General features: G+C 55.6%; 1 protein-coding gene across 5 annotated transcripts in view; it reads left to right on the plus strand.

The window, feature by feature from the left end:
- EXTL3 (exostosin like glycosyltransferase 3) overlaps nt 1-14,503 on the plus strand; it is a 137,432-nt gene extending 122,929 nt beyond the window's left edge. For all 5 annotated transcript variants that reach the window (XM_042032752.1, XM_042032751.1, XM_042032750.1 and 2 more), the window contains 4 exons: nt 7,004-7,131; nt 9,783-9,927; nt 10,384-10,512; nt 11,222-14,503. In XM_042032752.1, coding sequence (XP_041888686.1) covers nt 7,004-7,131; nt 9,783-9,927; nt 10,384-10,512; nt 11,222-11,431 — 612 coding nt within the window. In that variant the 3' untranslated portion in view covers nt 11,432-14,503. The remainder of the gene's footprint in view (nt 1-7,003; nt 7,132-9,782; nt 9,928-10,383; nt 10,513-11,221) is intronic.

Raw genomic sequence — 14,503 nt, forward strand, 5'->3', positions numbered from 1 at the left:
ACAAACACCTCAACGCTGCTTTTTGTGCATCTGGGATGTCGCCTCTGCGTCCCCAGTTTTTTAAAGATTAATTATCCCAAACACGGCCAAAAGAACATCAGGTTTTTTTACAAAATGCCAGCCTGCTCAGCTCTGGCAGTGTGTCTGGAAGGAGCTTTGACAGCCCGCTCACACCCTATCCAAGTGCAGGGCAGCAATTCCCACTGGATTTGCAGCTCATCGGGAGCTGTCTCAAACGCCCTGGAGTCCCCTGCTGTGCTGGACTCATTTCCTCGAGTTTTTGGGTCTGCATTGGGAGAAAGAGCTTGGCTGTGGGGAGGAAAGGCATCATCCCAGGGGCTTGGCTCTGGTGGAAATGCCATGCTGGATCCCATCTCCTCCCTGCCCCCACAGCTCCTGGCAGTGTGCCGGAAGGAGCCTCGCGCTGCATCGAGTGAGGCCAGGTTATTTCATCTCTCATGAAATCAAGAACTCCTGTCTGAGCCAAAGGCCTGGATCTGTGCTTTTGGCTTTGGAAAGCAGGATGCTGGCCAGTAGGAGCTAGATGAATTTCTGTCCTCTGAGGGTTTTCTCGTGGTGGGAGTTGAGGTTGGCAGGAGGGAAGGGGTTCTGCGTGGGCAGGGCAGGACACCGGCACCGCTGGGTGTGATGCTGCGCTTGGAAGTCTTCAATAAGCACCACGGTGGTTGTCCTTGGTAGGGGCAGCCAAGCAGATTTGAGGTCTGGGCTGAGAGCCACGGTGATCCTGCCAGCTTTTGTGGAGCAGCTCGGCTTGCCCAGGAACAGGTAGTGATAAAACACTGAGAAAATCGAGTTAAAAATGTGGCCTTGGTCAGACTCATGAGATTTACTCCAATGGCATCTCACTGGGAATGGGCTGCAGAGTTTTTGGGTGGCATCTGCAGTGATGGCAGCAGCTGCTTTGGCTTCTCCTTGGCACCTGTCCTGGCAGAGAGCCTGGCTGCTTGTCATGGAGCCAACGTGCCCAGGATCAGCCTCTTCTCTCCTTCCACAAAGTGAGAGGCGGTAACACAGAGCTCAGAGACATCAGGATCAAAGTCATCTTTAGCAAAGGGAGCCTCAGGTGTGGAGTTCCCATATGGAGCCTTATCCAATGCCAGAATTCCTGCTGTAGCCAGGATGTTGAGAGAGTCACAAAATCATTCAGGTTGGAATGATTCAGGGCCATCGAGTCCAAGCTGTGCCCGATCCCCACCTTGTCCCCAGCCCAGAGCACTGAGTGCCACCTCCAGTCCTTCCTTGGACACCTCCAGGGATGGGGATTCCAACACGTCCCTGGGCAGCCCCTGCCAGTACCTGACTACCCTTTTCATGAAGAAATTCCTCCTTTTACCCAGCCTGAGGCCGTGTGCTTTGTCCCTGCCTCACATCCCACATTTGTTGCTTGGCTCAGTGCAAACTCGTTCTGACAGCTTCACTTCCAAAAAATTCCACAGCTTCCAGGAGGATGCTGTTTGGTGGGACTAGGCAGAGTTCTTCTCTTCCCCATCCCCATCTCTGGCTGCATTTGCAGAGCAGCAAGGGCCAGTCTGATCTCACACCTCAGCTGCAGAGGGAGCGGGAATGGAGTCGGCTGTGGTAATGAAGGATGTGATTTATCCTGTTTATGGATCTGCACACCCTTCCCTCCTTCCAGGGAGCCTTGCAAATAATCCCAGTGCTTGTGCCTGAGGTGAAGAGGGAAGGGACCCTGGTGTATCTCAGTCTGTGGGTCTCAAGTGCTGATCCAGGCAACTTTCTTAATCAAAAGATGCCTGACTTTGGCCAAACTAGGAGTTGAAAATAGATGTATGTGACAGGGTGGCTTCAGGGATACTTGGAACAATGAGTCATTGTTCCCTTTTCCTAGAGTTTGCCATCTCCCAAAGTCCTCCAACAGAGTCCTCCCTGACCTCTATTAAGCCTAGACTGGCTGATTTTTAATTGATTTGTGTCCCACATGTTCACATGGGAGAGCTGGAGAAGCCTTGGCTTCCCGTGTGCTTTCTGCAGAGAGAAAGGAGGATGGGAAGTAGCCTGCTCAGCTGGGAACGAGGATGTGGGATGTGGGCAGGATGAAGATCATCACCTCCCACATGTGGCCGTCCTTGATGGGTGGGGACAGCAGTGGCACCTCTGGAGCCAAGTCCCAGGTCTGGGCTGGTCACACTGGTCACCCATGATCCGGGATTTGCATTATCCCTTTCCTTCACGGAGAGGATCTGAATCCTGCCCGTTCCTCGGTGAAGCAAGGGGAGCACGTGGTGTCCCCACCCCACTCTGCTCTCTTCCCCCAGCCCATTTGGGTAGAATTGCTCATCTTTGGGAAAGATGGAAACGGATCCTTTTCCTGAGAGCTCATTCACTGTCTCCCCAAATTATCCAGCTCTCCTCAGGGCATCCTTCAGGCTTTTTCCCCCTCACAGAGACGGGATGTGAGCAGCGAGGTGCCCGGTTTCTTGCAGAGTTTGCTCTTTGCCCAGGAATCAACCCAGTTCTCTAAGTTGAGCTGTCAAAACTTGTCCAAGGGCACGGACGTTCCTCATGTTTTCACCATCGAATTACACGTGACACTTCATTTAAAGCTCAAGCGTGAAGCCTCACTAGCGAGGAGATTGCTGGAAGATATTGATTTTGCTGCCTTTTTTGTGTTTATGTATAAAAACCTCTTTTAAAGTATTGGTAAAAGGACATGATTGCTAGACAGACTCTGGGTTTATGCTCTGCTTTAGTTTTCTCTAAGGTTTTTTAAGATCCATTTGTCCAACGTGTCTGCGAACACCGAACACCGGGAGCAAATGGATTTCATGGAGCTGTGGGGTTTTGTGCTCCTTGAGTCAAGCAAATCCCACGTTGTGGGACTGAATCAACTTGAATTCATTTGCTAAAAAAAGAAGCAGCTTCTAGTGTGGTCTGTTGGGTGCTTGGAGGCATTTTAGATCTTGTATGTTGTCTCCAAACTTTGCAAACTGCTCAGGAGGTTCACGGTTTCGAGCTCTGGGCCACTGAGCTGATGGCAAAGTGTTTTAAAGAGGATTATTCCCAAACAAAAGTCAAAAATAACCACAATAAGGCGAGCAGGGCACAGTCTGGGGTGTTTTTGAGCCTGGAGGGGTTGGACTTTGGTGCAGGTCCCACCACTGGTGCTCTGCTCGCTGTTTGGAGTCCTTGCTGTGAGGGAAGGTGGTGTTTTGGTGATGAGCTGGGGTCTCTCTTGTTCTCTGGCTGATTTCGTGTCCTCCTCACTGAATCTCCTTGGAAAGGAGAAATGCTGACTCCCTGTTCTGCCAGAGCCTTTCAGCTTTGCTGAGGGAACATTTTTCCTTGGGTTTTGACAGAGCTGTTGGCTCGAGACCATTAAGGAACAAAGTTGTGGCAAAATCGGTCATTCAAATGATGGAAGGGCGGGAGAAGCAGCGCCAGGGGAGGGATTGAGACCTCAGTGTCTGAAAAAGGACAGAGAGGGGTTGGTTATGGCACCTATGGGCTCTTCTGGGGGGTGAGGCCCACCCAGGGCAGCGGGTGGGAGCTGAAGGCTGATAATTCCCAAGGAGCAGTGTTGACGTTTGAGAGGGAATGTGGCAGAGGAAGGGGAATTCTCCCACTCTCAGTGTCCCCAGGTGGGGACAGGACACCTCCCTGGGGGAGATGCTGCTCCCAGTGACAGCTCCACTGACCTGGAGCACACAGGAGGTTAATGGAGGTGACTTGGAGAATTCCAGAATGGTTTGGGTGGGAAAGGACCTTAAAGCTCAGCCCATTCCACCCCCTGCCATGGACCGGACACCTCCCACTATCCCACGTTGCTCCAAGCCCTGTCCAACCTGGCCTGGGACACTTCCAGGGATGCAAGGACTTTCCTCACCTGTCCTAATCAGCTTCTGAGTCCACTTGTGCCCACAATGCCCGTTTCATGCCCAAGAAATCCGGTGGGTTTAGAGACCCATGGAAATTTAAACACTTCAGAAGAGAGAAAAATACTTCAAGTCCCTGAATCAAACTCTCCCCCCATTGCCCCTCTCTGCCCCTGTTTTTACAAGATGAGTTGCTTGTCTTAAAGCAGGGAAGTCTCCAAAAATTCGCTTTTAGCTTTCTCAAGAGTTTTCTCTTCTGTCCAGAACACGATTCCCTCATTTCTGCAGCCCTGGGATGTGCTGGACACGGTCAGGATCAAAGCCTGGCCTTGAACCATCTCAGAGGGATGGAGAAATGGGAGGAAGGGTTTGATCTCAGCCTCATCCTTTCCATCCCAGACGGCTGCCTGGACATCCCTGTGCTCTTCCTCAGATTAGTCACCCCTGGGAATTACAAAAGCCACTGAACAGTGTCTGCTGGCAGTTAAGTGCATCCCAAGTGCTGAAATTCAGGATAGTTCCTTTGGAAACAAGGCATCAAACGCAGCAGTTGCTTCTAAGTTTTGCTGGAGCTGGTGTGAGGAATGTGCTTATCCTGGCTTGGAGGCATCCGGCTCCTTGTAGCATCCTTCTCCTTAGGGAAGGGATTACTGCCAGATCTCTCTGTGCTCTGGGGTTCCCAAATTCCAGAGGTTTCAGGCAGTCGCTTCCTCAATGGACAGCAGTTGCCTCATTCAGCAGATTTTGGGAAAACGAGTCAATCTGTAAAGTTTGCCAGGTTTTTCCCTGGGATGTATTGGTTTCCAGGCCACTGAAATCTTCACTGCTCCCAGGTGAAGGCAGGAGGGCCCTGTTTCCTGGGAAATACTGCCCTGGCTCCTGGGAAGTGCTGGATACCGGCACTTCCAGACCTGCAAAGCTTCCGCGTTGAGGGAGTCCCCCAGAAACATCCCCATTGCCAAGACCATGGAATCCCAGGATGGGTTGGGTTGGAAGGGGACTTAAAGCTCTTTCAGTGCCACCCCTGCCACAGGCAGGGACACCTTCCACTGTGCCAGGCTGCTCCAAGCCCCAGTGTCCAACCTGGCCTTGGACACTTCCAGGGATCCAGGGGCAGCCACAGCTGCTCTGGGCACCCTGTGCCAGGGCCTCCCCACCCTCACAGCCAGGAATTCCTTCCCAGTATCCCATCCATCCCTGCCCTCTGGCAGTGGGAAGCTATTACAGCTGGTGGTGGGGTCCGTGGCCGTGACCCAGGAAGAGATGACCGGTCCGGGGAGATGGTCCCGAAAGGAATCGCCTGCCCGAGGTCCGGTGTCTTCCTCTCAGCTGCTGGCAGAGGAGCCCTTGCAGAAGCTGTCAGCTCTTTAGTGATATCAGCTCGTGATTCCAGCTCAGCTCTGCAGAGCAGCCTCTAGGCCAAACCAGACCAGAGAGAGACGAGAAGGCCCGTGTGGCTGGTTCTGCACGAAGGTAGCTTTATTGTGGGTTCCCTCCGGCGAAGGGAAGCCAGGGACGAGCTCTTCCTCCTACAGAGGCGAGCTGGTCTTCTTTTATAGGGGTACAGGGGATCAGCAAGGGGACCAATGGATTACAGAGGGTCTGGGATAGAGCAATGGGTTACAGAATGATCTGCATAGGGTATCCCAAAGGATTGTGGGTCTACTTTTCCTCACCATGACTCAAAAGTCCTTTCCAGGGAGTCCTGCTGGGCGGTTGCGAAATCTCTCATCTCAGCAGACATCCCTCCAGGGCAGTGGCTGGGCATATCCCACAGGAAGCCATTCCCTGTGTCCTGTCCCTCCAGCCCTTGTCCCAAGTCCCTCTCCAGCTCTCCTGGAGCCCCTTTAGGCCCTGGAAGGGGCTCTGAGGTCTCCCTGGATCCTTCTCTTCTCCAGGCTGGACTCACTCCAGCAGATCCACATCCTTCCTGTGCTGCAGACCCCAGAGCTGAACACGGAGTGCAGAGTTGCCTCCTCCTGCTTCCCTCCTCACCCCCTATTCTCGCTGTGATTCCTGCATCCTCTTTTCCAGCAGTTCCCAGGCAGAGAAGAAACCCCTGGGAGCATCTGCTGGCTCTGGATAACCCTTCAGCCAAGCCAAACACTAAGCCGAGTTTTGTGATGCTTCTCCACCTTGGGAAGGGGAAGGATCAGAAATTCCTGTGCCGACATTTTCCCTGCTTTTTCCATGTCCTAATGGAGCTCCCCGGGTGGGAATGCTGCCGGCTCCCCTCTGGCCCTGCTTTTCCATAGCCCAGAGCTGCCCAGTTTGCTCATCTGCAGTAAATTGTTGGTGCTTTTGATGGCTCCTCAGTGGAATATTCCACGTGTTCCTGGCGAATATTCCATCCCCCCCGGAGCTATCGATGGATGAAAGCTCCAAGACTGGCTTTCCATGGGAATTGAATCATCCCAGCTGTCACGCAGATCCCGATACAAATATTTCCACTGTTAATGGTTTCAGCATGGGCTTTTCTGTGGGATCAAATGTAATCTTGCTTAATGGAGTCCTACTGCCGTGATGCTTCGGTCTTTTCACCAGGCTGGGCTTAATTTTTGAACAGAGATTGTTCAGAGCAGAGACAGGGAAATGACTGGAGGGATTGAATGGGATGGGAAATATGGGATGGGTGGAGTGACTTTGGATCAGCCAGGGGAGGCTGAAAGTGTAAGAGCCGGGGCAAGGATCCAGGGTGGATGGGGATGTCAAGGGAGGGTTAGGCTGGATTTTAGGAAAAGGTTTTTTTCCCAGAGGGTGTTTGGGCACTGGAACAGCTCCCCAGGGAATGGTGACATTCCCAAGGCTGCCAGAGCTCCAGGAGTGTTTGGACACTGCTCTCAGGGATGCACAGGGTGGGATTGTTGGGGTATCTGTGCAGGCCCAGGAGTTGGCCTGGATGACCCTGGTGTGTTCCGTCCAACTCCATGATTCTATTCCATGATTTTTGGAAGAGGGAGAAATTCAGTAGATTTTACATGTGTATGGCTGGGGATGAGGGGAATTGCTGGAGCTGGCGCTGGGCTGAGCCGATGCTTTGTGCCTGGAAAGCATTCCCCATCCCAGGGCCACCACAGCTGGCACAGCCCCAGCCCCCAAACCCCACCCCTGGGCCCTGCAGCCCCGTGAACGTCACTCGCACCCCACAGGTCGTCCGCACGGAGAAGAACAGCCTGAACAACCGCTTCCTGCCCTGGGACGAGATCGACACCGAGGCCATCCTGTCCATCGACGACGACGCCCACCTGCGCCACGACGAGATCATGTTCGGCTTCCGGTGAGCGCCCTCCCCGCGCGGCCCCGGCCACGGACTGCTCCTCCCCACAGCCAGGAGCTGCTCAGGGGCACAGTTAGGGCTGGCACATCTCTCCCCGTGGCTTCCCAACTCCGTGTGCTGGAGAAACACGCGCTGATGGGGTGGGGAAGCCGATCCCAGGTTGTCCAGGAAACCCCACTTCCCACACTGCTTAACCCAACTCTTCAGCTCTTGCTGTGCTGGTAACGCTCCCTGAATGGTTTTGTGGCTTCCTAGGGTGGACAGAGACCGGGAAACAAATCGCAGAGGCCATTGCACTCCATCCGTGTGCCACAGGCAAGGCTGGGATGTTCTTGGCTGCCCCAGCACCTGATGTTCACGTGCTGGTGGTGGCTGCCACCCTCTGCTCCGTGTGACTCTGGGCTGTGACAGTTCTTTGGGCATTTTCTCCTGCAGAGCAGGTGAAGGCAGATGTCACCCAGCAAAGGCAGGTGCGGGGTGCTCTCGCTCCCACCCTTGCTCTGTTCCAGCTTCCAGCTTTCCCTTGACTTTTCCCTGGCAAAAGCTTCCTGATCATGGCAATGAGGGGGCTCCTGCTGGGGGAGGTTTGTGCCAGCTGCTCCTGCAGCTCCTGCATCCAAACCTCCCTGCCTGCCAGGAGCTGGGAGGGAGGGTGGCACCAGGAGCAGGGACTGCGATTCCCAGCCGGAGAACACTCCGCAGCTGCCTGGGGGTGGGAGGCAGGGACCAAAATCTGCTTGGGAGGAGGATTAAAAGGCACAAAATGCCTGGAAACCCACCAGGCTCCCTCAGAGAGATGAGAAACGAGGTGTGAGAGGGATTAAAGTGCAGGAGGAGGCGTCAGGATTCCTGGCTTCCCTTCCCTGCCCCATTCCAGGCTCTTTATCTGAACTGGGCTGTTTTCCCCCTTTTTTTGGTCTCTGTTTTCCTTCGCCTGGCCGAGGTTTTGCTGATTAGCCCTGGAGAGCATCAAATGAAGGTTGTAAGTGCCCTGTGTTATTCTCACTCAGATCCCTGCTTACAGACACCCTGTTCCCACAAAGCCTCCCTCTGTTAACACATTCCCAGGAATTGCTGGAGTCTTGGCACTGGAGTGAACCTCTGCCCACAACAACTGTGCTTTGTGAAACTTTGCTCCAGCCTTTGATTCTTGGGGCCAAAAGCCTCGTTCTTCCCTGTTTGCCACTCAGGAGGGAGCTGGAGGCAGCTCCCTGAGCACCCCCAGAACGATTCTCCAGAGAAATCCTGCTTTTTGTGGCTGAGCTGGGAAGGAAGAAGTGTCACGTTCGTCGGAAAGCGAAGATGTGGGAGAAGTGAAAGGGAAAAGTGGTTTTGACTTCCAGCTTTTCTAAACAATCACCCTGGACTGACAGGAACTGCAGCAAACAAGTGCTGGGGGGAGCAGGGAGCCAGGGAAGCTGCTGGTGGTGCAGATTTCTCCGGATTCATTACCAGGTTATCTTGGAGTTTCATTAATTGGAGCAGAGGATTGAACAACAAACACGTCTGTGCTCCACAAGTGTGAGGAAAGCTCAGGGAAATCTCGGTCTCCTCAGCTGCTCTCCTCCTGTAGCTCTCCAGGAACAGGGCTCATGGGAAGAATTTCCATGGACATGAGAGAAAAAAAACCAAACAGGCCACTTTCTGCCCAGTTCTGTGCCTGGGAAGAAGGGAAAACCCTTCTGTGTGCACAGGGAGTTCTCTCACGCAGTGTGGAGTCACAGCTTGGGCACTGAGCAGCAGGGAGGTGGGAGTGAACGATCCAAAGGAAGGCAGCACCCCTGCCTGTGGAAGCTGGATTTGTTTCCCAGGTTAGGCATTAGGCACTGACTTCTTCCTTAATTATTCCTGCCAGTGCTGCAGCTCTCCTGGGGGATTTCTCTGGAGGAGCGTGAGCTGCAGAGGAGAGCAGAATATTAAGCAATCCCACACTCCCACGTTCAAACCTCAGGATTTCATTCCCAAGGCTGGACTGTGAGCACGTGTTGGGGTGAGGGGGGCACTCAGGGCCCTGGAGGCTTCTCCTGTGTGGCCAGAGCCCGGGAAGCTGCGGTTTGGGATGAGGAGCTGGCAGTTTGGCAATCCAGGTCATCCCTCAGGAGATGCCGGGGCCCTCAGCATCTCAGCAGCTTTCCACAGAATTCTGGAATCACAGAGTCGTGGAATGGTTTGGGTTGGAAGGGACCTTAAAGCTCAGCCAGTGCCACCCCTGCCATGGGCAGGGACAGCTTCCCCTATCCCAGGTTCTCCAAGCCCCATCCAGCCTGGTCTTGAAGCTTTCTTTAAGGGAGATTGATGTTATCCTGGCTTTACAGAGCTGCTGGGAGACGGAAAGTCCCAGGGATTTGGGGAAGAGGCCAGGAGATGTTGGGCTCCTCCCAGGCAGAGCCTGGGCTGCTCTGGCCTTAGTTTTCTTTTAAACCTCCAGAACAGCCCTGATGAGCTACAAAATCCCTGATTTATGGATTAGGAACTTTCCCTGTGCACTCGGCTGTGCTCTAGGAGAGGAGCACATTTTAACACTTTTTCCTTTTGGGCATTCCTTGGATAAGCAGTGGCCAAACCTCTTCATGTAGAGACGCCTCCATCCCTTGCAGCCCCTCGGGACAGGCTCCCAGCTCCGTGTCTCACGGACAGTTTTGTGTTTGCAGGGTGTGGAGAGAGGCCAGGGATCGCATCGTGGGCTTCCCGGGGCGCTACCACGCCTGGGACATCCCCCACCAGTCCTGGCTCTACAATTCCAACTACTCCTGTGAGCTCTCCATGGTGCTCACTGGTGCTGCCTTCTTCCACAAGGTGAGACATCCCCGGAGCTGCCCCTTCCTGCTCGCAGCCACCCGAGGCTGCAGCTCTGGGGGGTTGTGGGTTTTTAAGGACAAACGTGGGAGCTCTCTGCTCCTTTTCCCTCACTTTCTCCAAACTGGAACACGGCCAGAACCTGGTCCTGAGTGCACTGGGAAGGGTATCCAGTGGCTCTTCCTGCCATACTGACCCCACAGCAGTAGAGAGCAGGATCTGAGGGGGCTGCAATCCCCATTCCTCGATTTCTGAGGTTACAGGAGCTGGGGATTCAGGGAGAGGGTGGTGGCTGTGGGAGATCTGCTGCTGCTGTGGCTCCAGAGGATCTTGGTGCGGGATTAACTCCATTATGGGGAATCTCCCCTGGGATCCCTGAGTTGTGAGTCAGACACATCCCAAATGTCCCATGTGTTGGTATCACCTGGAGAACGCTGTGCCTTTCCCCGTTCCCAGTACTACGCGTACCTGTACTCCTACGTGATGCCCCAGGCCATCCGGGACATGGTGGACGAGTACATCAACTGCGAGGACATCGCCATGAACTTCCTGGTGTCCCACCTGACCAGGAAACCTCCCATAAAGGTAAAGCACCGGAGCCAGGGCATTGTCCCGGGGTTGGCATTGCTGGAGAAGCTGTGCCTGGGAAGTGAGTGCTGTGTCAGGGGCTGCTCTGCTCCAGGGAAATGCAGCTCCAGTGGAAAAGCTCAGCCTTCGGAATCAGCCAAATCCCTGCCACAGAGCAGGTGAATTGAGGTTTGATATTGGAAGATTAAATCAGACTGAATTCTGTGTCTGGTGAAAGGTGATCTCTGCCCTAGAGTTGGGCTGGGAGAGCTGGGGGTGTTCACCTGGAGAAGGATCCAGGCAGAGCTCAGAGCCTCTTTCAGGGCCTAAATGGGCTCCAGGAGAGCTGGAGAGGGACTTGGGACAAGGCCTGGAGGGACAGGACACAGGGAATGGCTTCCCAGTGCCAGAGGGCAGGGATAGATGGGATATTGGGAAGGAATTCCTGGCTGTGAGGGTGGGGAGGGGCTGGGCTGGAACTCCCAGAGAAGCTGTGGCTGCCCCTGGATCCCTGGGAGTGCCCAAGGCCAGGCTGGACGAGGCTTGGAACAACCTGGGATAGTGGGAGGTGTCCCCTGCCCATGGCAGGGGGTGGGACTGGATGAGCTGAGGTCCCTTCCAGCTCAGTCCATCCCGAGATCCCACCCGTATCCCAGCTCCCCTCGCAGTGCCCCGGGCCGGGCCCTGTGGGCAGCGTGGCACTGACACCTCTGTCCCTCCCTGGCAGGTGACCTCCCGCTGGACGTTCCGCTGCCCCGGCTGCCCCCAGGCGCTCTCCCACGATGATTCCCACTTCCACGAGCGGCACAAGTGCATCAACTTCTTCGTGAAGGTGTACGGGTACATGCCCCTGCTCTACACCCAGTTCCGCGTCGACTCGGTCCTCTTCAAGACCCGCCTGCCCCACGACAAGACCAAATGCTTCAAGTTCATCTAGAAACAGGAGCAGCTGGACATTCCCCGCTCCCAGCTCTGGCCGGAGGCGGGAGAGGCTGGCACGGGGCTGGTTTGTTGGGGCCGTTGGCCGTGGACTCCGGCCTCGCTCCCGCAGGCAAACGGGGCGGCCTGGATTGGGACGGGCACTTCCCTCCTTCCCTGCGCTCCCCCAGCGGCTCACCAGGACAGGGAACGGGATCCCACGGCTCCTGTGAGGACACTGCCATGGATCGTACACTGAGGAATGGCTCGCTGGCCACTGGCTCTGCCCCTCCGCTAGCCAAGGGCAGCCGTTCTTTTTAATTATAATTATTGTTATTTAAATGAAAGTGTTTTAGATTTGCCTCGTGAGGCGCTTTTTTGTTTTCTTTTCTTTTCCCTCCCCTCTCCCCACCCCATTTCCCCCTCTGGACCTTCAGCCCATCCGAGGGCACCATGGCAAGGCCAGGTTGGAGGTGTTTGGGTGCAGCATCAGGGCAGCTCCTGTCACCAGCGCTGTGCTTCCTCCCGTGGCACAGCCCTTCCCGCACACCAGATCCTGGCTTCTCTGGCCCTGTGGCTGCTACTGAGGCCTCTCAGGTGTCACCTGGTGAGGAGCCCTTTGCTCTGCTCTGCTCTTCTCCCCACCCTGAGCCCTCAGACAGGGGCAAGGCCGGCCTGGAGGGTCCTTCCCGGCTCCAGCTCTGGCACCGTTCCTGTGCTGCAGCTCGGGGGGTTCAGTTGCTGCTGTTTCAGTGTCTTTTCCCACCTTGTCCTGCTGATCCTCTAGAGACAGGGAGCGTGTTTGGGCTTGGGGAAGGTCCACCTGCAGCACAGCCAGGGCTGGGGGTGCTCCAGGCTCCCGGAGGCTCTGACCCTTCTCCGTGGTCAGCCCAGCCTGGGTGTGTCAGAGCCGCAGTTCCCGCTCTGCCTCATCCCCATCCCAGAGCGAAACGTGCCCGTGTTGGTTTTGCCGTGGGCCTCAGCACAACTGCCTTAACCCCCACCCCGTCCTCATGCCCTGGCTTCGGGCTGTGTCCGAGGGTTAATCCCAGCAGGAGGTTTCCATCGTGATGCTGCTGGGATCGCGTTCACAGCGTGGGTTTGGAGCTGCTTCCTCTCCCCCAGAGCAAAACGCTGTTACACCTGTGACCAGCCCACCTCCTGCTGCAGTCGCAGCTGGACAGGAGGGGAGCGCAGGAGGGAAGGGCACAGCTTGGGATGTTCTCCCTCAGCACATCCCAGGTGTTTGTGAGCAGCCTGGAGAAGCTCTTGCTGGGTGGGTGGGAAGGTGACACTTGTGTGGTCACCTCCATGTCCCTGGCTGTCCTGGCCCAGCACCCCACAGCAGGATGTTGCCTCTGGTGTGTGGGAGCAGGATGGTCCAGCAGCAGCTCCTGGGCTCAATCCCAAGCTCAGCCCTTGTCCATGCTCCTCCTGCACCACATTCTAGGGCCTCTCCAAACTCCTCTCACCAGGTTTTCCTATCAGCACTGACACTTCCTCCTTGGGAAGGGGAGGGAAGGAGCAGCCTGTTCCCAGCCGAGCCCGTGGCTTGTGCCTTCACCAGCACTACTGACCGCAGCAAAACACGGATCAAGGAATCTTGTCCTGTGGGTTTTTTCCCCTTTTCATTCCCTTTTGGTTTTAACATCAGATGCCCAAAACAGCACGTGAAGTCTCACAGTCTCCTTAAAAATGCCATTGGAGACTCCTGCGAGGCCCTGGAATACCAGGAAGGATTCCCTGCCCCTGCCCAGAGTGGAGATGTGGCAGCGGTCAGGAGCTGCACCAGCTCCAGCGTTCCCGAGGGGCCTGAGCTCCTCTGCCACGGCTTTAATTCCGCCCTCGTTAGTGGGGGTTCGTCAGCAGCGATGCCGTGGCTCCGGTACAGCCCAGACCGGGGCCAGCTCTGCCTTCCCAGCTCTCCCGTGGGCATGGACTGCACTTCATCTGAACACAGGCACTGCTCTGCAGCCTTCAGGCTTTCCAAAATCCGAAGGGTCATTCCAGTGAGAGCCTGGGGGAACACGGATGGGATGGGAAGTGCTGGCATTGCTGAGCGTGTTGTGGGGCTCGGGATGCTCGGGATGTTGGAGCCCCTGGCTGGGAATTCTGCTTTCCCTTGCTGTGTTTTGATTCGAGGCCAGTTGAGATAAGAGATCAGCAGAGCAAATCCAACTGTTGTTCCTCCCAGGCTCTTTGGCCTTTTTCCCAAGGTGTTTTTTTTGTTGGGGGGATCCCCCTGTGCATCGAGGCAGAGCAGGGATGTGCAGTGGGATCTCCGTGCGTGTTGTGGGATGGATTCCTCCTTGCTGAGCGCCCCCGAAGGGAATTATTTGGGAGTGAAGTGGGAAAGAGGATGCTCCAGGGGGGCATCCAGGCAGCAGCAGCGTTGGGAGGGATGGAATTCTGTGAGGAAATGAAATGCCAGCAGGAACATCTTCCCCACCCGCAGGGCTGGTGCTGTCCCTCCCGTCCTGCTGCTGTGGCTCTTTCCCAAATCATCCCAAATAGCCACTGAAACCCCTGGAGAACAGGATTGGGATTCACAGCCCAGCTTCCTGCTCCTGAGGCACGCCGGGACCTGAGCTGTCCTGAGGCTTTCCTCCACCACCAGGGAGGAGAGGGGCTTTTCCAGAGAGCGCTCCCGCCCGTGCCACCATCCCAAACATCCTTCCTTGCTACCACTCCTCGTTCTCCCGGGATTTTCAGGGCATCCCAGGGTCACTCCGAAGCTCAGGTTTGGTTGTACGATCCATCCCAGCTCCTGGGGCACGCGGCCTCCACCACCCCAACCCTGAGGAGACGGGAAGGGCTCTTGGCAGCTGCACCTTCTCCCGGTTCCAGAGTTTCTGCTGCTTTCCCCGGGCACGGAGCGAGGCCATTCCCGCTGTAAATAGCAACGACTGAGGTGACACGGCCCCGGCCCCGCCCGTGTCACACGGCCCCTGCCCTCCCCTTGTGCCGACGGTGCCGTGAGCGCCGGGATTTCAAATCCAACAGGAACTGAGAGACAAAGAACACTCCTTGGACACGAGCACAATGTTGAGTTTTTTGTAAAAGGTTCCAATAAATGGAGAGTTTAACTTGG

Source organism: Corvus kubaryi, unplaced genomic scaffold, assembly GCF_017639235.1.
Source record: "Corvus kubaryi isolate FWS band 111438036 unplaced genomic scaffold, C.kubaryi_AGA036_p1.0 37354, whole genome shotgun sequence".
Taxonomy (NCBI): Eukaryota; Metazoa; Chordata; class Aves; order Passeriformes; family Corvidae; genus Corvus; species Corvus kubaryi.